Genomic DNA, 27944 nt, shown 5'->3' with positions numbered 1-27944 from the left:
GAATCTCGGTGGCTTACTAGAAGAAACATTTACTTCTTTCTCATATCATGTAGTCACACCTTCAAGTTATCTTCGGTTCCACTCCAGGGCCTTTTTCATTTCAGGCGCCAGACCTGGGGAGCAGCGCCTGTGTGGGACCTGCCTCATGACAGAGAGCAGAAGCAACAAGGCAACCGAACCACAAAGCTGCTGCTTGCACAGATGTGTGCATCCACTCATTTTATATTAGCCAAAGTGACATGGCATCAATCAACATCTGAGGGAAGAGAGTGACTGTGAACAACAACATAATCCATCTCAGTATTTCATGTTTCCCCTCTGCAAATGTATCAACCAATGATCTTAAATTTTTAAGCAGTCCTTCCCTATGACTTTCTATCTATTAGCAACAGCAAACCTTTGGTCATAAAGTACTATAGGGAAAATAACACTGTCTCTCCCCACTTTTCTAGCTAGCTACTGTCTACTTTCTTGAGTCATCTCTTGCCCTCCTAGAGGGAAATGAGACCACCTATGTCATTACAGCTCAACTATGGGGACTGAGAACGGGGATCCCTTGAGCTGGTATCACTTAACTATTACAGGAAATTCTTGTCCAGGAAGAAAAAACTATAAATGAATAAATAATTATTTGCTTCAGGAAATTCTTGCAAACAAAGTATGCCAGGCAAATCTGGAATGGATCTGCAAAACAGTCTATTTGCAAATCTGAACAGTTTACCTAAACTGGGCAAAAACCTTGCTTATAAGTTTGCTCATCAAAACCAACACTTTTGGGGGCCTGGGTGGCTCAGTGGGTTAAAGTCTCTGCCTTCAGCTCAGATCATGATCCCAGGGTACTGGGATCGAGCCCCACATCGGGCTCTCTGCTCAGCAGGGAGCCTGCTTCCCCCTTCCCCCCCGCCTGCCTGCTTCTCTGCCTACTTGTGATCTCTGTCTGTCAAATAAATAAATAAAATCTTAAAAACAAAATGAAACAAAACAACAAACAAAAAACCATCACTTTTGTGTTGACTGATCCTAAACCGATGCTAAAGCCCAGAATGAGAAGAGCTGCTGCTTGAAGACGGGTTCCTGGCATAGCGAAGGTCAAGCTGCCCAATGCTGTTCCAATGCCAGCCTCTGAACCAGACACACCAACTGTGGCAGCCCCAGCGCCAATAAACTTGGCTGCTGTGTCAATGTCCCAGGAGACAACACTGGTCTGGAACCCCCGTTGGGCCATCTGGAACAGGGAGCTGCTCTAGGATGGCTGTTTAGCTGGGATCTCTGGCCTGCTCAAGAGGGAGGCAGACACAGGGCTGATTAGGTTCCTGGTACAAGAGCAAATCAGAGCCGAAGAAATGAATACTGCCCCGGCGGTCTGCTTTTTCTCAGTCTGCACCCCACTGCCCCGCTGCCCCTAGGCCAACCACAGCACTTGCCCCGCTCAAAGTGCCTCTTCTTCTTTTTTCCATCAAAAAACGGTGTTTATTTTTTTTAACAGAGGTAGTTCAACACTCCATTTGCAGACAGTGTGGGTTATTAGTTCAGTTTATTATTAGTTATGAACTATTTATTTAACTAAATCAACTAATTTACAGTTAGTTACAAACTGTTACAGACTCCACCCAAACCCCAAAATTTCCCCTATCTTAAAAGACCCAACTCGCTTGAACAGAAGCTCTGGAACCTAGAGATAATCTACCATAACATCCTTCTTTTGAGAGTAAGATTCCACCAAGGTTTCCTCCCTTACTTCAGTAAGTGATTAAACTCAGCTTTGCTTGATCAACAGGTTTTCCTCTGGGTTTTTTCATAGAGGACCTGACAGTCTACATTAGATTTCTCCTATCCCACCATTTTATTATATGCATTTCTCTAATTTTTGTATGTTGTTCTTCTGGAAATAGGAGTCAGTCAAGAATTTTGAGAAGAAACTAAAGTAGATCAAATTTCTTAAGCTCCTCAAATATTTTTGTTTTCTAATCACCTGGCAAGATGGTTGGCCCTTGAACAAATTCAAAGTGCTTGTGAAATTGATCTGAAATGAACTGGGTATCAGAGCACAAATTCTGGTTCTTTTACTAACTCTGTGACTCAAGAGAAATCACTGGGTCTCATTTTATAAGTTGTAATATTAATAACTGCGACAATACACATACCACTTAAAAAAACACCTGTTGCTAAACACTGACTGTATTACAGATAACATTTAAACATTCAACAGTTTTTAATTCAACACCTGTTTCTGAGGGAATGTGCCATACCGGGCACCATACTCATTGAAGCCTCCAGATTCAGAGTTTTCTGATTTCCTCAATCCTATCCCCTCCCCTTCCACTCTGCTTCAGCAACCAGCTTTGGTCATTGCCCTATGATTAGGCCATCGCACTGGCCTACCTGTGAAATTTGCCAGTGCAGTGATCTGGGTCTTCAGTCCTTCCAATGACCTCGCTTTCATCCCCACTATATTCTTCTTTGACCTCATGAAGTCCTCCAGCCTCTGGCATTAAGCCACCTCGTGGAGCAAAGCTCTGATGACCAGAACACCGGCTCTGGGCTGCGACACGAGCACAAAAATAAACTGGATTGGGTGAAGCCACTGATACTCTGGCATCCTCCATTCTTCCTCCCTTTTCTTCACTACCCTCTCCTCCTTTCCTACTGAAAGCACGTTATTCAAACAAAACTCACTGGAAGTACGGAACTTGCATTAGAAAACAATCCACTCTGTTCCAAGAATGGTAAGAGCAATTAGGAAAATTACAGAAAAGAGTATTACTACAACTAGTTCTGGAAAATAAACAATAATTTGTTAGGTGATCAGCAAGGCAAGGAATACCCTACCCAGGGATGCTGTGTGATGGTTCCCAACATTAGGCTCCAGGCACGGACAGGCATTGACTTCACTGTAACTGCTGGAGCTGCTGGTCGCCATCGGAAGAGCTGACATCTACTGAGAGCTCTGTCTGCGTGGGACAGGCACTGTTGGTTGGTTAAGCTAACCCACCTCTCCTCAGCCTGCCCCAATTACTATAAAAGAACGCGATTTTTCTAGCCTCTCTTGCAGTGAGAGATAGCTGCATAACAAAATTCTGGCCAACCCGATGGAAGAGTTAGCTGAAGTGTTCCAGGAAGGCTTTAGAGAGGACTCATATGGCTAACACTGTCCTCCTGCCTCTTTCTGCTTTGAATACAAGTAAGAAATCTAGAGCTGCGGGAGCGACTCTGCGGCCACAGAAGGGGAAAATCATGTCTGTAACCAACTATTCTGAGGATTCTTTATGTGAGAAAAACAAACTCCTACTGCTCAGGGGCCTGTGCATGTGGTTCTAGTTATTAAAGCCTTCTTAAAGCCAAGGCAGTCCTATGTCATTAATCCAGGCCGTGTTCTAAGCACTTTATAAATACCAACACAGCTAGGGTCATTTGGGTTCTTAAGAATCTTTTCAAATTACTGACCAACTGTGCCCTTTACAACATACGATTCTAATAATGTTCCAGTGGTCCAAACCTGACTCGGGCCTCACAACCTTTTAAAGCAAAACCAGTTATGAGAAACAGAATAATTAACTCATAGCTTTATTCTTTATCCTGTAAAGAAAACCATACTATGTGGGCAGAAGGTCTGGAGAACAGGTGAATGAAGAAGTAAGTTGTATGTCAGAAAAGACACGCTAGAATCACAGACTGTAAGCTACATAAAGTAGACAATCTAAAAATGAAAAAACCTGAACTGTTTTAATAATCTAAAAAACACAAATTATCATTTTCTTTTTTGCACAAAAATTGAAGATCCAAACTCTAAAATAGTGGTATTAGTGTAGTAAATTGGAAAAAAATTTCAAACAAACCTTTTGATTTTCCTGTATTTCATCCCTCATAAGTTGATTTACAGCAATTCTGGTCAGAGATCTGGGAAAATAAATACGGATATAATTAATTTTTCCTTAAATGTTTAAGACTAATCTGTAATTCACTGTAGTAGTACTCTGGATAAGAACCTAAAAATTCAAAATGTTTCATGACTGTAAAGTATCCATTTCCATGCAGCCCATCTGACAACTGGCACAGTGGCTTTCCTCTGACAAGGGTGTTCGATTCAGGTGGATTACAGACTGTCAAGAGTTCATGTACGCTCAGGTGATGTATGGAGTTGCTGAATCAGTGTACTATACACCTGAAACTAACACAACACTGTATGTTAATTACACTGGAATTAAAATAAAACCTTAATTTTTAAAAAGGGCTCACCTGCACTAACTGTATGCTTTAAGTACTGTCAGAACTTGTTTACTAGTAGATACTTATTTTTCAAATATACTTGACTGAAAACACTGTTTTGTGCTACTGGGCCCAGACAGAGAAATTTCGTATGAAATTACCAATATCATCAAATGTGGCAATGCAATGGGCAATTTTCAGAATACCTGGACATAAGGATTTTGGTTAACCTGGGACCTCTACCAGGGCATGTAAGCTCTAAACAAATAATAAAACTGATTGCACATATTGACTCTTGATTATCCCCTATAACTTAAAGACAGAGAAGATTTTTCTTAACAGGAGTTATCAACTCCTAGCAAAATTAGTTACATTATTCATCAATTTTATGCAAATAAGTGACTGAAAAATTAAAAGGTTTAGAATGCAAAGTTCAGCTTTAAAGCAAAACGCAAGCAGAAAGGTGTATCTTAAGACAATTCACAATAAGTATGTATTATCTCCTAAAACATGGCAGCATTTGAGAGAAATTACAACAGATAATTTGATAATACAAATTTTTCATTCATTTATAAAATATTTTCTCATTTACTGATTGTCTAAAGAGTGGCTTTACAGATATGCTCATACCTGTAAGTTAGCCACTGAGCAGTTTTACTGTAGTTTGCAATTATTTTTAGAGATCAACCACAAAATGAGAGCAGAGTTTAGCAACAGAACCCTGAATTACAACGGACTTACTGTCAAAAGAGTGAATTAATGGTCTTCTTAAAACTAGAGTTATTTTACTTAATTTGTGTTTGATTTAGTAATTTCAGAAACAGCAGTGCAGCTAAACATTTATACACACGTGCATACTTCTGTTTTAGTATATACTGACTTCTCAAGTTCTTGACTGTTTAAGCTAGAATTAACACAAAGAATTACATCAATACATTAATTCTTAATCTGTAAATAAGTTGACAAACTCCTCTATTTCAGGGTCTCCTGGAAGGGTTCTTGTTATCTTGTGACCAACTACATATTATTTATTTGTCTTACAAAAGAAAGAAAATCTAGATTTAAAATTCAGTAGTTTGCACTGTGGACAAATGTACAACACAGCGTCTGAGACACACAGAGGCGCAGCAAACCCCCATGGGTGGAGAAGGGCTGTGGCCATGGCAGGAACATCCTCCCATTCCTTCCAGAAAAACACGGCTGCACTTGTCACATGCTCTGTGTCTTCCAGAAAAGCTAACTTATTTTCACTGGTTGTTTATAATTGTAGAGCCTGTCATTCCTAACCAGACTGCAAATGCACAAGACTTTGTTATTTTGTAAAAGTACTGATTACTTTTAGACATGCTTAAGTATTATCTATTGAACTGCAAGATATATTTAATGTAAAATCAGTATTTCTGGAAGGAGTTCCATTAGGTATCCTATTGGCAAAAAAGTCCTCCATAAAATTTTCCACAAATAAGACACTACTACCTGTTTAGAATCTGAAAGGGTAAGAACATGATCTAGCCATACTCTGGGCATAAATCTATTTAGAATAATACTTTTCACAACCCCCTACCTAGAAAAGAGAAAAAATATTCCCTCATTATTCATTCCTTAAATAAGTTTACCATAGCTGGATTATCATATCACTGTTTATGTTTAAATAACTTCAATAAATTATTCTTCCTTTCCATTTGTGTCTAATTCAAGAGTTCTATCCTGTAGTATACACACATGTATACACAAGCCAGTATTTTCCTGATTTAAAAAACCGTGCATAATGAAGAAATACCCTGATTTCATTAACACTATATCTGTGAGAATTAATTGACATCACTATGTTAAAATGAAATTTTATTTCATTCTATTTTCATAAAATTTATTTAATGGAAAGGGTTCTGGCTTTAATCAAAGTAATAAATTTTAACATACCTGGCTTTTATGGGGAAGTTCTGTGAAATGTCTTTCATTAATTTTATGGCATCATAAACTGGAGTGGACATTATTTGAGAAGCTGCCTGAAAACTAAGATCTGGGGAAAAAAAAATCATTAGGGAATCTAGCATAGTATCAGATTTTTATAGACATTCCATGTAATTTAAATAAGTCAACACTTCTTGCCATATTATTATATATATTTATATAATATATAAATATTATAAATATATATATAAATACTCTTATATTTAACATTCTTCAAAAGTTTTAAATGTAAGGCTATCACTTATGTCCAAATAAGGTAAGCTTTACACTTTTAAAAGGGTTAATTATCATTTAATACCTATTATCATTTAATACCTATTATTTTCTATCAATTACAGTATAGCTTCAGAAAGAGATATGGGAAAAGAAATGTTGATGCAAAACTATTTTTTCTAAGGTTTAATGAAAACATGCAACAAAAAGCTTTTGTAAGAATAAAGGGAAAAAGAGCTCTGAGGAGACAGGCCTGGAAAGAACTTTAAGATCCAATGTGTCCATCCAAAGGGGCACGTGCACACAAATGTTTACAGCAGCAATGTTCACAATAGCCAAACTATGGAAAGAACCTAGATGTCCATCAACAGATGAATGGAAAAAGAAGATGTGGGATATACATACAATTGAATACTATGTAGCCATCAGAAGAAATGAAATCTTGCCATTTGTAAGTATGTGGATGCAAGTAGAGGGTATTATGCTAAGCGAAACAAGTCAATCAGAGAAAGACAATTATCATATGATCTCCCCAATGAGGAATTTGAGAGGCAGGGTGAGGGTTCGTGGGGGGAAGGGAGGGAAAAATGAAACAAGATCGGACTGAGGAGGGAAACAAACCATAAGACTCTTCATCTCAGGAAACAAACTGAGGGCTGCTGGACTGGAGCAGGGTGGGAGGGAGGGGGTGGCGGGGTGATGGGCCCTGGGGAGGGTGTGTGCTCTGGTGAGTGCTGTGAAATGTGTAAGACTGATGATTCACAGACCTGCACCCCTGAATAATTATACATCACATGTTAATTTTAAAAAATCCAGTGTGTACAACTCAGTAAATAGCAAACATTTGCTTTCTCGTTCAAAATGTTTCACCTTTATACCACAATGAAAATAAAATCCTAGACTTGGTATTTTCCCCAATACTACAGTTCTCTGTTAAGAAAACTGTGGCTTATGTGTTCAGTCTCCAGTATGCCGGAAGCAGCATCTTACTTAGTCTCCTTTACCTTGTCAAGAGTCAGAAAAGATTTTAAAGCTGAATTCTGCTCATTATGGACCAGTGAAACATATTGTTTCTCTGTAACATTTTACCATGGTTAGAAAGCCAGCTTACCATATATTAGTGAAATAACCAATTTAGCATAACAAGGCTGGTTTTATTTCCATGTTCTCAGTGTGGTGAGTTGGGTTGGGAGTCCAAGCTTAGGAAGAAATGTTCTTAGCACAGCTTCCCATGGGATGGACAGCATAACAACCAAGGTTCAAATCCGAGCTCTGTATCACGTTCTAGCTGAGTAACTTTAAATGGTGTTTCCCCAGCCTACTTCAGCAGGTTTCCAGTTCAGGCACTGCAGTGAATAATTGCCAAACACAACAGCCATTGCTCAGTGCTTCTCTTACTAAGATCCTTCTAGAAGAGGATCACTTCCTGCAAAGAAGTACTGACTTTCTATTTAATAAGTGGTGCTGGGAAAAACAGGTCACTCACATGCAAAAGAAGGAAAATGGGCCCCTATCTTACACAATACACAATAATCAACTCAAAGGGGTTAGACTTAAGTTTAAGACCTAAACCCATAAAATCCTGAAAGAAAACATAGGGGTAAGCTCCTCATCATTAGTTTTAGCAATGGTTTTTTGGATTTGGGACCAAAATCAAAGGCAGCAAAGTGAAAATGAACAAATGGGACTGTATCATATTACAAAGCTTCTGCACAGCAAGGAAATCGTCAACAAAATGGAAAAGCAAGCTGCAGAATGGGAGGAAAATATCTGCAAATCATCTGATAAGGGGTTAATAACAAAAATATCCAAGGAACTCAGGTAAACCAGTGTAGCCACTATGGAAGACATGATAGTGATTCCATAGGGTGATTCCTCAAGAAATTAAAACGAAAATCACAGTGGGATCAGCAATCCCACTTCTGGGTATGTTTCCAGAGGAAATGAAATCAGTATCTCAAAGACGTATCTGTATTCCCATGGTCACTGCAGCATTATTCACATCAGCCAAGATGGAAACAACCTAAATGTCTACAAATGAGTGAATGGTTAGAGAAAATGTGGCATATACATACAACGGGATATTATTCAACATTAAAAAGAAGAAAAATCCTGCCATTTGTAACAACGTGGTGAACCTGGGGGTTATGCTAAGTGAAAACAGCCAGACAGAGAAAGACAAATACTGTACAGAATCACTTATGTAAAAATTGAAAAAAAAGAAAAAAAAAGTCAAACTCACACAAACAGGGAGTAGAAAAGTAGCTGCCTAGGACTGGATAGAGGAAAGAGGGAGAGGTTGAGAAAACGGCATAAATTTTCAGCTAAAGATGAAGAGGGTCTAAGATTCTAATGTATGCCCGGGTGACCAGCATTGGCACCACTGTACTGCATAACTGAAATTTGCTAAGAGAGTAGAAATTAAATGTTTTCACTGAAAAGAAGTACTTGATACACAAGTTAAGTACTCACTAAATATTGATGAATGAATAAATGACTAGCAAAATTACAAGCTCCTTTATGTTCTCTTTCTTACTCTATTGCTATTAAAGGCATTTATAAGCAACACAATTTCTGACTGATGTGTATATATTTAGGAATGTACATAGTCTTAGGCAAGAAAACTTAATAATTACTTACCTGACTGACTTAGTAATTACTTACCTGACCTATACTTACTTACTTACTTTATTTATTTTTTAAAGAATTTTATTTATTTATTTGACAGAGAGATCACAAGTAGGCAGAGAGGCAGGCAGAGAGAGAGGAAGGGAAGCAGGCCCCTGCTGAGCAGAGAGCCTGATGTGGGACTCGATCCCAGGACCCTGAGATCATGACCTGAGCCGAAGGCAGTGGCTTAACCCACTGAGCCACCCAGGCATCCCTATACTTACTTTATAAGTAACAACTTATAAAGAGGAAAGTGTATGGTCAAAGATCTTGCCTGACATTATTTGGTTGTACAACTTTATGCTCAAAAAAGCAAGATGCTGGGCAGAAGGAAGAATTAGGCCTTATAAGGAGACAGACCTGCTCATTTTAGATACCCCTGATTTGTCTCTGTCAGATTTGTGAACTTAGACTCATTATTTTATGTGTTCCATTTCTTAATTTCCTCATCTGGAAAAGTGGGATATCTAACTCATATGAGTTTTTAAAATGTAATTAGGATACTGTATATAAATAGCCTAACACTTTGCCAGACATGGTGTTGGTTAATTTTTTTTATCTTACTCATTTTTTTTTTCAGCATAATAGTATACATTATTTTTGCACCACACCCAGTGCTCCATGCAATCCGTGCCCTCTATACTACCCACCACCTGGTACCCCAACTTCCCACCCCCTGCCCCTTCAAAACCCTCAGATTGTTTTTTAGAGTCCATAGTCTCTCATGGTTCACCTCCCCTTCCAATTTCCCCCAAATCCCTTCTCCTCTCTAACACCCCTTGTCCTCCATGCTATTTGTTATGCTCCACAAATAAGTGAAACCATATGATAATTGACTCTCTCTGCTTGACTTATTTCACTCAGCATAATCTCTTCCAGTCCCGTCCACGTTGCTACAAAAGTTGGGTGTTGGTTAATTTTTTATCATTGGCAATCAACAGTGTGATGATCATGGACAGCTACCTTTGACTCAGGCTTGAGAACACAACCAGTCTTTAAAAATGTTTTATAACATGAATGTAATTCTCCTTGACATGACCAACTTTCTGTGCGCAAGTTATTTGAAAGCCCCTGAAAATTCACTTACGAAATCAGAATATAAATAACCAAATGAATATAACATCACCAGATTCTATTAACACTTTTTGCTTTGTTCTAAACTGTTCCATACTTAATGGCTCATAAGTAACTATTTAAGTCCTACACTTTATCTATTTAACTGTTCTACCACTTGGATATTTCAAAAGCAGCATGTTTAATAATAACTTTGTGATATTCCTGCCCCATGTTTGCCCAAAGCTGGTCCTCTTTAGTCTTCTCTTCTCAGCAAACACCACTGTCCATGCAGCGTAGCAAACCACAATCTAGCCAAGTTCTTGGTTCTCTCCTTCATGTATACATATCCAACGGCTCCCAGTGATCTTTGCACTCTCTCTAAATAACCCACCCCCAGATTTATTCCAGCCCCTCCTCAGATCTCAATTCAGTAACCACTTCATGGCAAAGACTGCCCTATCTCTCCCCGTCCCTCATGCTCACCAGCTTGGATCTTCCCACATATACCCGTCTTAATCCTATCTACCTTTGCTTTAGAGCAATTACAATTCACAATTGTTATACTGGTTTTTCAAATTTTTTATGTTTATCTGAGATCTTCTGAAGATAATGTAGGGTCTATTTTAGCTCAGTTTATCTTCAGAATCTTGTGTTTTCCAAAATGTCAGCTGGAACCCATTAGTAGTGAAATCAGATGAACAGGTAGTACAAAGTTATTTTTCTAAATAAACAGGGTAGAAAAAAAGTTTGTCAGACTGAATAAAATACAGTATACATACTGCATGTGAAGCTTTTATTTTCATATATATACTTTTAGTTCTGAGCATATCTATGCATTCTTACATCATACACTTGTATATGGGTTTTGACGTAAAATAGGTTTCCTACTGTAGCCCTTAGCCAAAAATTATAAAACCATGGATGTATGGACATAGCTGACATGTAGTAGATACAGAATAAACACTTGGTAAATCAATAAAATAGGAAAAGGGAGATTGCTTACTTTCTCTGTCTTGGAAATCTACTTGGGTCAGCTTCTATAATGTGCTCCTCCATTTCTCATCACTCCCCACGTCTTGTTCATGAGGTCTACTTTCCACACGAGAATGAACACCACAGCAGCAGCCCTCGTGTGCCGACTGGTCATTCTGCAGAACCATTTAGCCCCGTCCTCCCTTGTAAGGCTTTATGCTCAGATGTTCAGCTCTTTCCATCTTCTTTAGCTTACAGACTTTACGTTCACTCCACTACTGGGCCCCTCATCTGAATACGTCACAGTCACTTTAAGCAATCTTTTAAACATCAGTCTCATTATTCGTGAACTCCACCTTCAACCCTGAAACATACTGTCTGTTTGATATTCGCTCTATTCAGACTCAAAGCTGGAAATCTTCAAGCCATCAAGGACTCCTTTCATCTCCTCAGTCCTTGCTCACTCCAGCCTTCCTCCCCACGCTGCCTACCACTGTCACAGTGCAATCTCTCACCACCGTATTTCAAGGACGTCTTACCCAGAGTTCCCGTTTCTGGTCCATTCAAATCTATCTTACTCAGTGGTCAGCCAGATCCACTAAAACTAAGCTGACTGAGCATGTTCCCCGTTTACAAGCCTTCAAAAGCACCCCATCACCTACAGCGATCACCTACAACTGTATTTTCTAGATTATGGGTTCCCTGGAGAACATTTTGAAGGAGAAAGCAGAATGGTGTTTGCCTACAACAGTTGGAGAAATTGGAGAGAAGTGGGCAGTGACTGTGAATGGGGATGTTACTTTCTTTTCAGGGTGATGAAAATACTCTAGAATTGACTGTGGTGACAGTAAAAAAGCCTCAGAAAATACACTAAAATCCATCAAATGGTACATTTTAAAGGGGTGAACTGTATAGTATGTCAGTTATCTCAATAAGCTGTTAATAGAAAGTTGATGGGCGATGTGATAGGAGGTACGGATGACACAGCAAAATGATGTCCCCACGAATGACTAAAAATCACAAGTAATAAAAAAGAAAATTACAAATCGAAAAGGACTTACAGTTCAAACTAAATTCTGATCTCAAGATACCTGCTTACAAGAGGTCAGCACGAGGCTGTTCTAAGCTAATACTGAAATATGCAATGGTCTGTTAAGTTCAAAATTTTAAACAGAAGAAAACTAGTATGATTTGGTTCTGATTTCCTGACTGACTAGACAGGATTTTTAATCAACATTATAGATTTAATACTTAAAATGAACCTACCAAATAAATCAGTATACACTTTAAAAATGATTAGATAATATCAAAGAACTACACTTCATATAATTTTAACTCTTATATGATTTGCTTGATGGATAGCCTTTTAATTAAATACGAATTTCCATAAAAATTCACATCAGTAATTATTATCTACAAAATAATTTATATCATGTTATATAAAAGCTTATTTAACACAACAGAGTCAGTTACCAAAATGTTATGTTAAAGTTGACCAAAATACTATACCTTGTAGTTCCCAGACTTTCAAAGGTGTCATTTCTTTGCTACTCTCAATCAGGTATTTTTGGAATGTTGTCAGATTATCTCTAAGATCTGAATACCTTTCTCTGCATTAGAATATGAAGTAATGTTAATTATCATCACCTACTACAAATTATACAAGCACTATATTTTTGAAATTAACCCTTTCAAATAATTAGACAAAAACAAACTATTCACCAAGGTAATAAGTACATCGTGATGCAACTATGTCCACAGAGCTTAAAAATAATGAGAGCCGTGTATGCGCACTTTTTTCAATACATAAAACAAAACAAACCAAAACCTGAAGGGATAGACTCTCAATTGTTAACATGTTAACATTATCTAAAAGGGACTCAAGGGTGAGGGCAGAATTCTTAGCTTTTAGAGTCTACACTTTTTAACATTTTAGCAATTACTAGTATTGATTTTATAATTTAAAACAAAACCATTTTATAAGGAAAGCATCAATACTTCCTATACAATCTTGGAGTTTATTTCCAAAGAGTTCCATCTCTGCAATTTTAAAAAATCTTCAGTAAGTTCATTTTGCCTAGGTATCTTTTTTGAGAGTGCCAAAAAATAATGTAGTAGGAATGACATTGTACCACCCATAGGATCCCAAATGTGGCTTCTTTCCTCTCTTACGAAATCAAGACATGGTGCCCTTTAAGAGTTACATAGTATTCTCTTCAAAAAAAACTTTACCTCCAACACAACTTACAAAACATGTATTTTCAACAGTAAAAAGATTTTAAAAAGTGAAATAAAAAAATATACAGAACCATATACACAGAAATGCATTTATCTTATATTTAACAATAAACATATTGATAATATCATGCAATTTAATTACATGGGACCATGTTTTAAAAATGAATCAAGGGGCGCCTGGGTGGTTCAGTCATTAAGCATCTGCCTTCGGCTCAGATCATGATCCCAGGGTCCTGGGATCCAGCCCCACATAAGGCTCTCTCCCTCCCCCTGCTTGTATTCCCTCTCTCACTGTCCGTCAAATAACTAAATAAAATCTTAAAAAAAAAAAAAAAAGTCAAGATGACTACAACTGTTCTTACAGTGAAGTGAAAAAGCACAGAACATCTCTCCAAAAGGAAATTCTCTACGAATTAAATTAACCCCTTTCTCAAATATTTTAAATCACAGAATATTAAGTTATGAGTATTATTTTTCATATTTAGCCATAATCTTAACAATTTTCACTGCTGAATTTATATAACCCAGATAAAAATACTTTATTCATATAATATCTCAAAGCAAAGGGTTCTGCCTCAATCGAGAGCTAATTTTGAGCATTTCTTCTTTTAAGAAACTAATATCCCAGAGTTCCAAAAGCTTCTTGTGAGATGTGCGATTTATTCCAATAAAAGGTTATGTTTAAAAGAGAATTAAGAAAAAAAGAATAGAACTGTGGGCTCCAAGATGTTGAGACAGCTGACAATGGAATAAAATGTATTATTATCTACTAAATAAATACCTTAATAAATCTGTTTCATGCATTAAGTTCTTAAGGCCACTAGTATACTACTAGGCCAACGTAGTTGAGAAATATAACTCTGTCATCTGTATAAATTAGCACAGTCTCCAAAAATGTTCCCTTGCTCTGTAACAATATCTACTCAAGAGGAGAACTGACCTTGGTGTCCTTTATAAATAGAATATCAGGCAAAAATTAAAACTATTAATAAAAACTGTCCTTTACCTTTAATTAATTTTGCCTTTGTAATGAAATCACAAACTTTCCCTTCCCATAAATAAGGGAAAACACATCTAAAACGACAACAATCCCCTTTCATGGGTCTTCAGAGAGCACTCACCATCCTATTCTTGCTCTTCAATCAGTGATGCAGGAAAAAAAAGGAAGGGGGGACACAATTTTAATTTCTGAGTGGTTACTTACACATGTATATGAAATTAAGACCAGATGTTAAAAGGTTTTTAACATGGCAACCTGTACATAGAAATTTAAGAAAATAAATATTTTCTCTTTTTTTGAGGCACAAAAATTTTGTTTATTACATGCTAATGATCCAATACTAACCATGATTTTTCTAACCCAGTAGTTCTGTAAGAGATTCTATAATGTTTTTTGACAAAGATAACTTTGATCATTTCCAATTCCTATTTTGCTAATCATATTCATCATACAGCGAAAATCACGATTATTTTTCCATTGTGTTTTGCATTAATCATGTATGACTTCTGTAATAAATAAAACTGATTACAGGTGTATTTTAAGAAGAAGATGAAACATGCAACAGCACAGCACAGTGAATTCCTTTAGGACAAAGTTAAGAGCACAGCAATGCAACTTTGCTTCAATTCAGACTCACTTTAACTTCCGGAAGAGAAATCCTTGAACCTCATTTGTCTCAACCTCATCCTCCACAGTAGTATTGGTTGCTGCGGTTTTGGAAACCAAAATAAAACAAAACATTTTCAGACTGGGAAAGGAACAGGGCGTCAAAAATTCGAAGAATGCAAACTTAAATTCCTTTTGTTTTACCTTGTTTCCCTTTCACAGCCCTGCTCACTGGCACATGTGCACGTACACGCTTCTATTTCTGAGCGTGCTCTCTTTCTAAACAGGCTTGGATCATTAAATATTGAACCAACGCTTTACAAATTATTTTACAGTCCAGTTCTATTTTACAACCAGAATCATAAACCAAAGTGGTTGCAACGAATCCTTTAGCTCTTAAGCCAGGCAGGAGCTCCAAGCCCTACTATATCCAATGCCTTTAAAGATAATCAAGAAATCTTTAGAAAGACACCAAAATTCATGGCCTCAAAAAGTAAAGATACAACATGTTACAGTCACTTCCCTTCCCCTTCCCTTCTCCTCTACTCCGCAGACAATTATACAGGGTGGTAACCAGTGTAAGTACAGGGTATGTGGGAGCACAAGACCTCATTACGTTCCCCTGGGGCTGCTCTGGGAGTGTGCCCGAGCCCCTCCAATACACTCCTCCCCTCTCTCCTGAAGGCCCGCATCCCCAGGACTACGGCTAGAAGCCCTGGGTGCTGATTCAGTCTTCCTTCTCCTCCTTTTCATTTCTCCATCAGGCAAATGTTTATTGGCTGCCTGCTGTGATGTCTGTTTCCTGCCAGATAAACACGAGGAAGAGAGACAGAAAAGAAACAAACTCCACTTGGCAGAAAGGAGAGAGAGAGACAATTTAATACAGTGTGTAAAACTTCTATGAAGGAAAGCATAGAATATGTGGGATAGAGAAAAGAGAAAACCACCCTTGGCAGAGCAAAAAGACAGGCATTCATCTCAGAGGCACTGACTGGTAGTTTCAAGTTTTTAAAAGATGAACAGGCCTTTGATGAAAGAAAAGCGGGACCAAGGAGAAGGTTTCAGGCAGAGGGAACAGCATATGCTAAGGGATAAAAGTACGTGATAGAGGTCATGAAGGTTTAGCATGGAGCCAAACGTGGAGGCATCGAGGCAACAGAAACCCATTCTGTATTGTAGTTTGGTGTTGCAGAACAGAAGGTACAAATGAGAGGCTGAGGGACAGTGACAAAGTGGAAAGAGGCTGGAGTATGAAAAGCTTTCTTTGCAATGCTACGGTACTAGGATTTATGAGGGAGGTTATGGCGAGCCTCTGCAGGATTTTAACCAGTGGAGTCACAAAGTCAGATTTCATCATAAGGTTTTCAACCTGAAAGCACCGTGAAGAACACTAATCCTTCTGTTTTAGCGGGTAAGGAGGCCTCGGGGCACAGAAGGCCAAAGATCAGAGAGAAAGCCAGTTAGACGTCTGATGTATACAGAAGGAAAAACCAGAACTGAATGAAAGGAGTGTCTACTAGAATGGAGAACAGATCTACTACACACATACGTTTAGAGGCTGATGAGAGAATTAGTGTGTAATGTGTAATACAGAGCATTAATGTGATCACCTGACTTTATAAAATTTTTTTATCTGACCTTTCAAAGAAGATTCCACAGGCCCAATAGCTAGAAAATGCCTTATGTTACTGTTGTGACTATTAAGTAAGATACTAAATTACAAAACACTGTAAAGCTACATATAAGCTATATAGAAATACCTAAAATCTGAATATTCATATTTGCTCTATACTTTTCCAGCAACTCTAACTGAGAGGACTTAACAGTGATTCAGATCTGTATTTGAAGCACAGTCAGGAGGAGTGTCCAGAGCTAGGTCTGTGATGAGAGCACGGCCTCCAGGAGCACATCCTTAATAGATAAAGTTGAAGCAGAAGCCCCATCTGAGAGCATATAAAAGAATGAATTAAAGATTCTCTCTCTCTTTTTTTTTTAAAGGTTTTATTTATTTGACAGACAAAGATCACAAGTAGGCAGAGAGGCAGGCAGAGAGAGAGAGGGGGAAGCAGGCTCCCCGATGAGCAAAGAGCCCCACTCAGGGCTCGATCCCAGGACCCTGGGATCACGGCCCAAGCTGAAGGCAGAGGCTTTAACCCACTGAGCCACCCAGGCACCCCCGAATTAAAGACTCTTAACCAGGGGTGTCTGAGTGGCTCAGCTTGTTGGGTATTTGACTCCTGATTTCAGCTCCGCCCACATGCGGCTTCCTGCTCAGCCCAGAGTTTGCTTGTGATCACCTCCCGCTCCTCCCGGCTTGCACACATGCACGCGCTCACTCTTTCAAATAAATAAATCTTAAAAAAAAAAACTTAATCAAGAATCAGGTATAAATAAATTTTGGATGAGCCAGTTAATAAAAGATTTTCACAAGCATCTGAAAACTACTTTAGCTTCTTCAGGGACTCCAGAGTCCTTTATCTAGAGCATGTAGCTTAAGCACAATCATAGATACAGGTTTGTAGATCACAGATCTAACCGAATCTACTTCATCTAAACTAGCAACTCCCAGGCCTCTCCTACCCTACTCAAGAGCAGCAGCATCCTGGTAACTTCATTACAAACATGTGAGACAAAGCTTCCTAACACCGTGTGTGGCCCATGAACTTTCAGACTGACTGAGACACTGACCCCCTTAGATACCCCCACCACCAGCCCCCGACTGACACCCCATGCCCTCAGCCCCACCTCCAGGCCAGGCTGGCTGGCCATAACCGGCGGTCACCACAGCCATGACCAGCCTCATCTACTGCCTCAGCCTGCCTTGTCTAGGTTACCATTTTTGTTGTGTTATTCACAATGGTGGCAAAGCCACCAGATAAAGCAAAACAAGATTTTTCCCCCAATTTTTAAAGATGTTTTTGAGTCCCACAATATTAAATATATTTCTTTCAGAATAAAATCAAATTCTAAACTAAGGAGAAACAAGTGCACCCCATCTCCAGCCTCAAATGAACATGTGTAAGATTATAGTCAGTCACTGTTTTTTTAAAAAATATATAAGCATCCAAATTTTTATTCTGCTCAAGTTCAGAGAGTAAACTTACTTTTAACTTGGGTATCATCCAAAGCTTTGTATTCTGTACTTTTAATCGCTAGCTCCACACCGTAGCCAGATAAGTACATTTTCTGTGAGACTGGTTTCTGTTCCAACACATTTAAATTTTTAAAAAGAGAAAATATTTGGTCAAACATCTTCTTTTAAATCCAGTATGTTTGTGTATTAGGATATTAGGGTAAATTAATATATTTTTTTTAAAGATTTTATTTCTTTTTTTGAGAGAAAGAGAACAGGGGGGCAAGGGAGGGAGCAGATGGAGCAGCAGGCTCCCCACTGAGTAAAGAGCAGGACTCGACCCCAGGACCCCAGGATCATGACGTGAGTCAAAGGTAGATGCTTAACCAACTGAATCACCCACGCACCCCTACTAATATATTTTTTAAACATTGTGAAATATCATTTGGGGGATATTTATACTCTCTCTAGACAGCATATGAAGGACCCAGAATTTAGTTAATCACCACTTCTTTACTTTCTAAAAACCTTGTTATGGTTTTAATGTTTTAATTACCCTTTTAAAAGGAAAAATACCTGATCTTTTTCTGTTAACTATGGTAACTTCCCCATTTCTCCTATGAGTTAATTAATAGAAGCTCCAATACAATTAAGTTTCAATAAAACTGTACTCCTTTCAGTGAACTACACAGGGTTTGCTAAACCGCCAAATGCTATTCATTTGCTAGTTATAACTTAGCTAGTGATATATAGTTATAACTGTAGTGTTGCTAAAAGCAATACTGAAGAGTAGAGGCAAAAGACACCAAAAAACACAGTGTCTTGAACAATCTGATTAAATTTTTCTTCACGTTTCTCAGTGATTAAAATATACCAAATGCCACAGATCAGTATCTACTCTTGCAACAAGGGCAAAAATTGCCTAAAATGGGAGTTCTCTGAGGTATTGCTGATTGGAATTTTAATACCTAACTTTCCCCTTTCTGTAAAGGACAAATACAAAATGTACTTCTAGAGATTACCCTATCAAGGAAGAGAATGCACATTTATTTCAAAAGGTAAGCAACCTGGATGAATATACATTTCTAGAAGATGTCTAAGGTTCTTTCTAGCTTCCAGATGGAAATTCTTATCAATTTGGCACAGTCATCATCATTTGGCACATTCTTTCATGGCTTAGGAAACTGGTTTAACCTAGCGCCTTGCGAACTCCCTGGAACATGGTGTGCATCTGTGCTTACTCCAGTTTGCAAGAGGGCAGTTTTACGATCCTACACATGATAGCGGAAGAGGCAGAGATTGGAGGGAAGGAGAACCTTTGTCAATAGGGTTTTTTTTTTTTTTTTTTTTCTTCTCTTCTTTCCTCCGTAGCTCCCCTGCCTCCAACCTTAAAAATAAGCAGATGACCAGAGTGACTATTCCTGGGCTGTTCTATTTCCAAATAAGATGATACAAGAATTAGTTTCAGATATGCAGAGAAATATTTAACACTGCTGCCCACGTGAAAATGTAATTTGCTAATTTCTCAGGCACATGCTATAATGAAAGATAACACAAGGGAACTGAGCTGCTTATAATTATGGTCATCTGAAAAAGGTGAAAATATTTTAGAGTTTTCAATTTCATACAGCTCAATTTAAAAATCCATTTGACAATCCACCAAAACGACAATCAGCTGGTAGAGAAGCAAAGCTCCAAGTCTACATATTTTGTTATAGTTCATAAAAGAAATGCAATTTCAAATAACCAATTTCCATTATCAATTCTGAAATATTATTAGCTCCTCAGGAATAAAGATAAATGTTTATTAAATTCATATTTACGGACTCCATTTGAAAATGTATTAATATAAAATGTGAACTGTAGTCTAATAAGTTTGGATTTGCAAACCAAAAATGCTTGTAGACTAAATCAACTGGTGAGAAGACTCTTTCTTCATTTTTCTATTTCTTCTTTCCAAAAGAAGAAATACCTGTTCCGAAGGTAGCAAAAATAAGTTTATTTTATTAGAATTACATGTTGACCAGATTTAAAATATACCTATTTTGAATATACAATACATTGTTCATTAAGAAGGCTATAATTTGATGTGACAAAGTGCCCAGATAGTTGGCTAGTATGTGTTCATAGTTTATTTAATGGTCACATTCTCTAAAAAATAACTTGGGACACTGATTTCTTGACAGATGATCATATCTCCCCCTGTAGGGCACATTAGAATCACTGGGGGGACATTTTTAAAAAGATAAACAATAATTTGATCTCCCACTTCCATTCCTACTCTGGTATAATTGACATAAACACTTAGTTTAAGGCGTACAACATAATGATTTGATCAAGACTATATGAAACAATGACCACATTAAGTTTAGTTAACATCCAAACCTCAGTATTTTTTCTTGTGATAAGTACTTTAAAGATCTATTCTCTTAGCAACTTGCAAATATGCAGCACAGTAGTATTAGGTCACCCCAGAACTTGTAGCTGGAAGTCTGTACTTTCCAACCACCTTCACCCATCAACACCACCTCCCATTTTCTAGGAGTCTGGTTGTTTTTTAGGTTCCAAATGTAAGTGACATCATTACAGTATTTGTCTTTCTCTGTCCGATTTCTTTCAATTAACATAATGCCCTCAAGAGTCCATCCATACTGTCACAAATGGCAGGATTTCTTTCCCTTTAAAGGATGAGTACTATTCCACTGTATACACACACCACATTTTCTCGATCCATTTATCCACCACTGAGCATGGGGTCTGTTCCCATGTCTACATTATGGTAGGTAATGCTGCAATGAACATGGGACCCCCAGATAGATTTTCAAGTTAGTATGTTTCCTTTGGATATATACCCAGAAGCAGAAATACCAGATCATACAGTGGTTCTTTTTAAACATTTTTGAGGTACCCCCATATTGTTTTCTATAGTGGCTGTACCAATTCCCTCTCTCATCAAAGGTGCAAAAATATTCCCTTTCCTCCACATCCTCTCACACCTGTCTTTTTGATAACAGCAATTCTAACAAGTCTGAGGTGGTACCTCATTATTGTGGTTTCTATTTACATTTCCTGGTTTGTGATGTCAAATGCCTTTTCATGTACTTGCTGGCCACTTGTAAGTCTCCATTGGAAAAATGTCTATTCAATCTCTGTCCATTCTTTTCATCAGACTACATTTTTTACTACTGAGTTGCCTGAAGTCCTTATGTATTTCAGATATTAACCCCTTATCAGATATATGATTTACAAATATTTTCTCCCATTCCATACATTGCCTTCGATTTTGTTAACAGCTTCCTTTGCTGTGCAGACGCTTTTTAGTTTGAGGTAGTCCTACTTTATTTTTTCTTTTCTATTTTATTGTACTTCATTTTTGCTTTTGATGCCTTTGCTTTTGGCATCAAATCCAAAAAATCGCTGCTAAGACCGCTGATAAGGGGCTTTTTCCTTAGGTTTTCTTCTAGGAGTTTCATGATTTCATATTTTATATTTAAATCCTTAATCCAATTCAAGTTAATTTTTATGAGTGTTGTCAAATAGGGGGCTAGTTCCATTCTTTTGCATGTGGTTATCCAGTTTTTCCAGCACCATTTAACTGAGTATGTTTTGCTCCCTTGTTGAATATTAGTTGACCGTTTATGCATGGGTTTATTTCTTGGCTCTCTATTCCACTGATCTACATAGTTCTATGCCAATACCAAAAATATTTGTTTTAATACTACAGTTTTGTAATTCAGTTTTTTAAAAAATGTATTTACTTGACAGAGATCACAAGTAGGCAGAGAGGCAGGCAGAGAGAGAGAGAGAGGAGGAAGCAGGCTCCCCACTGAGCAGACAGCCTAATGCTGGGCTTGATCCCAGGACCCTGGGACCATGACCTGAGTCAAAGGCAGAGGCTTTAACTCACTGAGCCACCCAGGCACCCCTGTAATGTAGTTTAAAATCAGGAAGCATGATGCCTCTAGCTTTGTTCTTTGTCAAGACTGCTTTAGAATTTACAGCTCTTGCAACTGAAATATATTTGTGTAAAGGAGACATTATTGGAAAAGAATAGAATATAAAAACATACATGTCTATATGAAAACTTGGTATATGATGGTTTAGAATAAAGACTTAACTGTTCAATAAATTATGTGGTGACCAATAATTTTCATATGGAGAAACTAGAATTGTATCTCCAGCCTGCAGGATATTCAAATAAATTCCAGATAAATTAAAAACCAAAACCCAAAAAATAGCATTTTAATTATTACAAGAAAATACATGAGAATGTCTTTATGACATCGTGAAGGGAATCACTAAAGAAAGGTTGGGGGTGCCTGGGTGGCTCAGTGGATTAAGCCGCTGCCTTCGGCTCAGGTCATGATCTCAGGGTCCTGGGATCAAGTCCCGCGTCGGGCTCTCTGCTCAGCGGGGAGCCTGCTTCCCTCTCTCTCTCTCTGCCTGCCTCTCTGTCTACTGTGATCTCTCTCTGTCAAATGAATAAATAAAATCTTTAAAAAAAAAAAAAGAAAGGTTGGATAAATCTGACATCACAATATTACTTGCATTGAACCAAAGATGTCATAAATAATTCGTTTTAATACCAGAAGACCAGAAATATTGTAGAAGATGCTTGCAAAGTATAGAAGAAAAGATTAGTATTCAGAACATATATTTCAAAACCTGCAGGTAAGAAAAAGAGAAACCCAGGGGCACATGAGTGGCTCAGTGGGTTAAAGCCTCTGCCTTTGGCTCAGGTCATGATCCCAGGGTCCCGGGATAGAGCCCCGCATCGGGCTCTCTGCTCAGGAGGGAACCTGCTTCCCCCTCTCTCTCTGCCTTCCTCTCTGCCTACTTGTGATCTCTGTCAAATAATAAATAAAATCTTAAAAAAAAAAAAAGAAAAAGAGAAACCCAAATAATCAATTTAAAAACAGGTAAAGAATATGGATAGGCAATTAACAAGTATATTTGGGATGCTTTTATTATCTTAAACATTAATATGCAAATAACGAGTATTTCAACATAAAACACTCTTTCCATGTTGGGAATATAGTGGTAAAAAAAAGCAAAGTCCTTCTCTAACATTCATTCTAGTGTATTTGCGTGAATTGGGCTGCGTGGGGTCGAGGGAATGGTGTGGAGGTATGAAAGAAAGAAAACTTGAGATACAGCAATGGATACTATAGTGATTAGACCAGAATACTGTAACAGAGTGTGACAGAAATGAGAGGTTGGAAGAGTGAGAATACAATGTATTCGATCAGAAACTTGAATACTATGGTCCACTAAAGAAATAGTTAATAGCATTCCCATTACCATGCTTCACCCTTCGAACTAATATATACCATAACAATTAAATTAGATTTCCTCACCATAATACTTTTTCATCAAAAATAATTGTATTTATGGGGCGAATGGGTGGCTCAGTTGGTTAAGTGTCTGTCTGTCTTCGGCTCAACTCATGATCCCAGGGTCCTGGGATGGAGCCCTGCGTTGGGACCCCTGCTCAGCAGGGAGCCTGCTTCTCCCTCTCCTCCCCACTCATGCTCTCTCTCGCTATCTCTCTGTCTGTCAAATAAGTAAAATCTTTAAAGGATAATAATAATTGTATTTAAGGGGGTGCGCCTGGGTGGCTCAGTTGATTAAGCATCTGACTCTCGATTTCAGTTTGGGTCATGACCTCAGGGTCATGGGCTCGGGCTCTGTGCTGCGCATGGAATCTGCTTAAGAATCTCCCTCTCCCTCTCACTTTACCCCTTCTCCCCCATGCTCACACACTCTCCCTCTCTCTCAAAAAACAAACCAAAAAAACCCTCTATTTATGAATCCTAGCAAATATTATAAACATATTGTTTTGTTTTTTATCCAAGTTTTAAATCTGTTTCAGATTTAAGAAGGAATCTGAAGAGAGAGGAGTATCAACAAGATACAGAATCCCCATATATTTTTCCATAGAAAATTCACATTTGATAGGTATGTTAATTTTAAAAAATCTTTAACTGTTCAGGTGGAAATTATGTAAAACCTAGTAAGGAAATTATCAAACATAATTTTTATATACAAAATAATCTTGGATAATACTGTACCTGAATATAATGCCGAAGAACATACAGAATTTTCCCATTTTGAGCTTTTTCAGACAATACTTTGTGAAATTTACTAAATGCTCTGGTACCAATTTCAGCATAGAGTATAGTCACTGGTAAGTTCTCTTTGTTTGTAGGAAATTTATGATCACCTTTAAACAGATAAGGTCTGGGCCTAAAATGGAAACAAAACACAAACATTTTTTAATAATATTTTAAGTAATCTCTACACAAAATGTAGGCTCAGCCTAAAATGGAAACAAAACACATTTATTTATTTATTTATAAAGATTCTTTACACATATCAGTACAGTCTCTTTTCCCACCAATTCCTTTAGGTAATTACTATCATTTAAACTTTTAAGATTCCTGAGGCTCAGACAAGTTAAATATCCAGGGTGAAATCAAAGAAAGCCAGGATTTCAACTCCTGTCTACGGAATCCTAAACCCACATCTTTTAACGACTTACAAGGTAGAAAGAAAAACAAGATAGTGAAGTTAATAATAAAAAGGTGTTGAGAGGTGACTTTTATTTAATGAATTCAGATATCTATAACCTTTTAGTCATTTGCTATCTTTAAGTAACAAATACGAAAAAAGGGGAGAGGGACAGGGACATGAACAACAAAACTACCACATACCCATGAAAAGACTGTGGGGTTTGAAAGTAGGCAGAGTTGGATTCAAGTTCTAGTTCGATTACTAGCTATGTGACTCTGAGCCAGGGATTTGATCTCTCTTGGGCCTATTTCTTTATCTGTTCAAAAGGAGGTATTCTCACTACCTTTTAGGAGTGTCCTAAAGATTTACCAAAATGACTTAAAAATTGTCTAGCAGAGCATTAAAGCACATGCTTGAAGCTCAAGAATCATTCTTCTCTCATTCTTGCCAAAATCCCCTTATATTAAACTATATACTGTCAGGGAAAAAAGGAATCAAATGTTGGATGGTAAACCACCATTAGCGATCAAAGCAGGGAAGGTGCTTGGGTGGCTCAGTCAGTTAAGCGTCTGCCTTTAGCTCAAGTCACGGTCGCAGAGTCCTGGGATCGAGTTCCGCATCAGGCTTCTTGAGGGGGTAGGCCTGCTTCTTCCTCTACCCCTCAATTTGTTCTCATTCTTGCTCAAATATTTTTTTTAAAAATGATGAGAGTAGGGGGTATTTGTCCATGTAATTATGACTATATACACCTTATTTCCAAAAGGATACACAAAAACTTGATAGCACTGGTTGACTCTGGGGAGAAGTTCTAGAAGTCTGGAGTAAAAAAGAATCTTATAATTTGCTGTATGTACACATTGTATTAATTCTTAATGCTTAAACTTAATACATTGGGAACATGTCCTTTCGGTATAAATTAACATAAAATTCCTCAAAAAATTAAAGGGACAAGTTCTATACTCAGATGAACACAATTATTAGATCATTTTATTTATTCCCTCAGGTTTCATATACTAGATGTGTATAGGATTTTTACTTATTGACATAAGTAAAAAATTTATAGTATGTTTATATTATAATCTTATGATGTTTATTATATTGTTTTGCGTGTAAAGCAAATTACTTTGCAGGCATATTTTCTTTACATTTTTAAATTCTCCTATAGTAGTTAATTTAACCTGCACAGAGTAAGGGAAAAAAAATTCTCAAAATCAAAATATAAAATGAAAATGGAATCTTTTTATCAAGAGGCATGATATTAAATATGAAAAATTCAAAAGTAAAATTCTATTACTTATTTGAGCTAAATAGAAATTGATAAAATGGTTTGGTGATAACCACTGTTATTTTATAGAGAAACATTTCTAGAATATTCATGATAAATTTAGACTTTCTACAATAAACTATGGTAAATAACAACTGATTTTTCAGCTTCCTGATATGACTGGAAAGTTGTACATGTATAAATTTTATCTTCTACTAGAGAAATTCAAATTTCTATTCTAATTACAGAACAAGGATCACCAATGAAAATAAGTTAGCTTTTACATTTAAAAACTGGCTAAATTACTATTGTTCCTAGTTATTGACTTACTTTAAATCATAATCAATCAAGGGCTCAATACCTCTAACAGAATAATGAAAACTTCCACTAATTACTGGCTTCAAATGTGTCATATTTCTCGACATTGACATGGAGTACTGTGTTTATTTCAGGTTTATAAGATTACATGAGTTCAACATCTTTACAGTGATTTATAATTTGGCTGTCATAGTAAGCATGCACACTCACCCACCTTCTGTTAATAAACTTCTTTTTAAGTTCTACACATTCATCCACTTTCATTATTATTATTAAAGATTTTGAGAGAGAAAGAGAGTGTGAGCAGGGAGGGGATGGCGGCAGTGGGAGAGCAAGAAGATGCCACACTGAGCAGGGAGCCCCATGAGGGGCTCAATCCCAGAACCCTGGGGTCATGACCTGAGCCAAAGGCAGATGGTTGAGCCACCCAGGTGCCCCATCATCCACTTTCATAATTAACATTTACTGTAAGCTAAGATTTTAAAAATATTACTGTCAATGTTTGGATACTTGAAACATGAAACAAACAAAATTTTAGCCCCAAGTAAAAGCTGAGTTCATGATTAATCTCTCCTGCAACAGATGAGACAAAAATGTGCAAAACAAGAGAAACAGAATTAGTTGCCATTCTTCACAGGATCCTATTAATAAACACAAAAATAATGCTAAAATCATACTTCATTTAAAAACTAAAAAGAAATCAAACCAGATGAAATTATTAAAATCATTTCATTAATTTTTTTTTTTTTTTAAGATTTTATTTATTTACTTGAGAGAGAGACAGTGAGAGAGAGCATGAGCGAGGAGAAGGTCAGAGAGAGGAGCAGACTCCCCGTGGAGCTGGGAGTCCGATGCGGGACTCGATCCCGGGACTCCAGGATCATGACCTGAGCCGAAGGCAGTCGTCCAACCAACGGAGCCACCCAGGCGTCCCTCATTTCATTAATTTTAATGGCTACCGTGGAACTCAAATGGCACTAGGTCAAATGGATTATTAAAAATACTGATTTCTATCAAATCAGTAGTGTAGAAATGCATTTCATAATTTATACAGGATATCTTACATTTTAATACTGTCTGAAAGAAACTATTTTCAAATAATTTATTATTGTTAGTAACTGGAAAGGCCGCTGATGAAACAGTGCTAGTAGATAAATCTTTAGGTCAAAAATCAAAGGAAAAATTATAAGAAAGAAGTAGATTTTCCAGAGACAAAGGTCTCCTGATTGTAGGTCTCCCCACGCCCCCAATTCACACGTAAATATGCAGGCCGGCACAACTTCATCTGAATGACGCAAACTGGTGTATTTCCGTGCCCGGAGCAGCCTTGGGTGCCGCGATGTGAAGACGGAGGCTGCAGCTCCCAGGCACGAGTCTAACAATTTTGGAACTGGAGTGATATGTGCCACTTTCTGGTTTTATGCTTGTATTTGGGAAAAGCAGGCACAGAATGATTCCACGGGGTGGGGGAAGGGCTTGCTTTTTTGGCCCATTTATTGTCCCCAATGAATATCTGCAGAACAGCAAAGATCAGGAAGGTATAAATTCCCTTGTGCAGGTTTTAAGGGATAACAGACTGATGTTAGATGACATCCCATCTGTCTGACATGGGACACACTAGTCTCCCTGGGACTTATTCACAGTCGGCTGAATCTGGAACCCTGGGGGCATGGTTGCAGCTAAGCCTACAGATGGATGCCCCAGTGGAGTCCCGTTGACAGTGGCCTTCATTAAACGCTTCATGAGACAAAAGAATGGCTGATGAGAAGCGCAGTCACAAAAATCTGAGTTTGGTCAAGAATTTATTAGGCCCAGGGATGGACTGTTGGGAGAGGCATTCTGCC

General features: G+C 37.7%; 1 protein-coding gene across 3 annotated transcripts in view; it reads right to left on the bottom strand.

Annotated features, from left to right (window-relative positions):
• The window catches only part of UGGT2 (UDP-glucose glycoprotein glucosyltransferase 2), a 186357-nt gene that overhangs the window by 124690 nt on the left and 33723 nt on the right, over window positions 1-27944 (bottom strand). For 2 of the 3 annotated variants that reach the window (XM_045070885.1, XM_045070886.1), the window contains exons 5-10: window positions 24077-24251; window positions 18037-18133; window positions 14964-15036; window positions 12598-12698; window positions 6127-6226; window positions 3837-3897 (exon numbers count right to left, since the gene is read on the bottom strand). In XM_045070885.1, coding sequence (XP_044926820.1) covers window positions 3837-3897; window positions 6127-6226; window positions 12598-12698; window positions 14964-15036; window positions 18037-18133; window positions 24077-24251 — 607 coding nt within the window. The remainder of the gene's footprint in view (window positions 1-3836; window positions 3898-6126; window positions 6227-12597; window positions 12699-14963; window positions 15037-18036; window positions 18134-24076; window positions 24252-27944) is intronic. The other variant, XM_004746131.3, reaches the window with a different exon arrangement.

This window comes from Mustela putorius, unplaced genomic scaffold, assembly GCF_011764305.1.
Source record: "Mustela putorius furo isolate JIRA1106 unplaced genomic scaffold, ASM1176430v1.1 tig00003974_pilon_pilon_pilon, whole genome shotgun sequence".
Lineage (NCBI taxonomy): Eukaryota > Metazoa > Chordata > Mammalia > Carnivora > Mustelidae > Mustela > Mustela putorius.
This window is presented reverse-complemented; position numbering and strand designations above follow the sequence as displayed.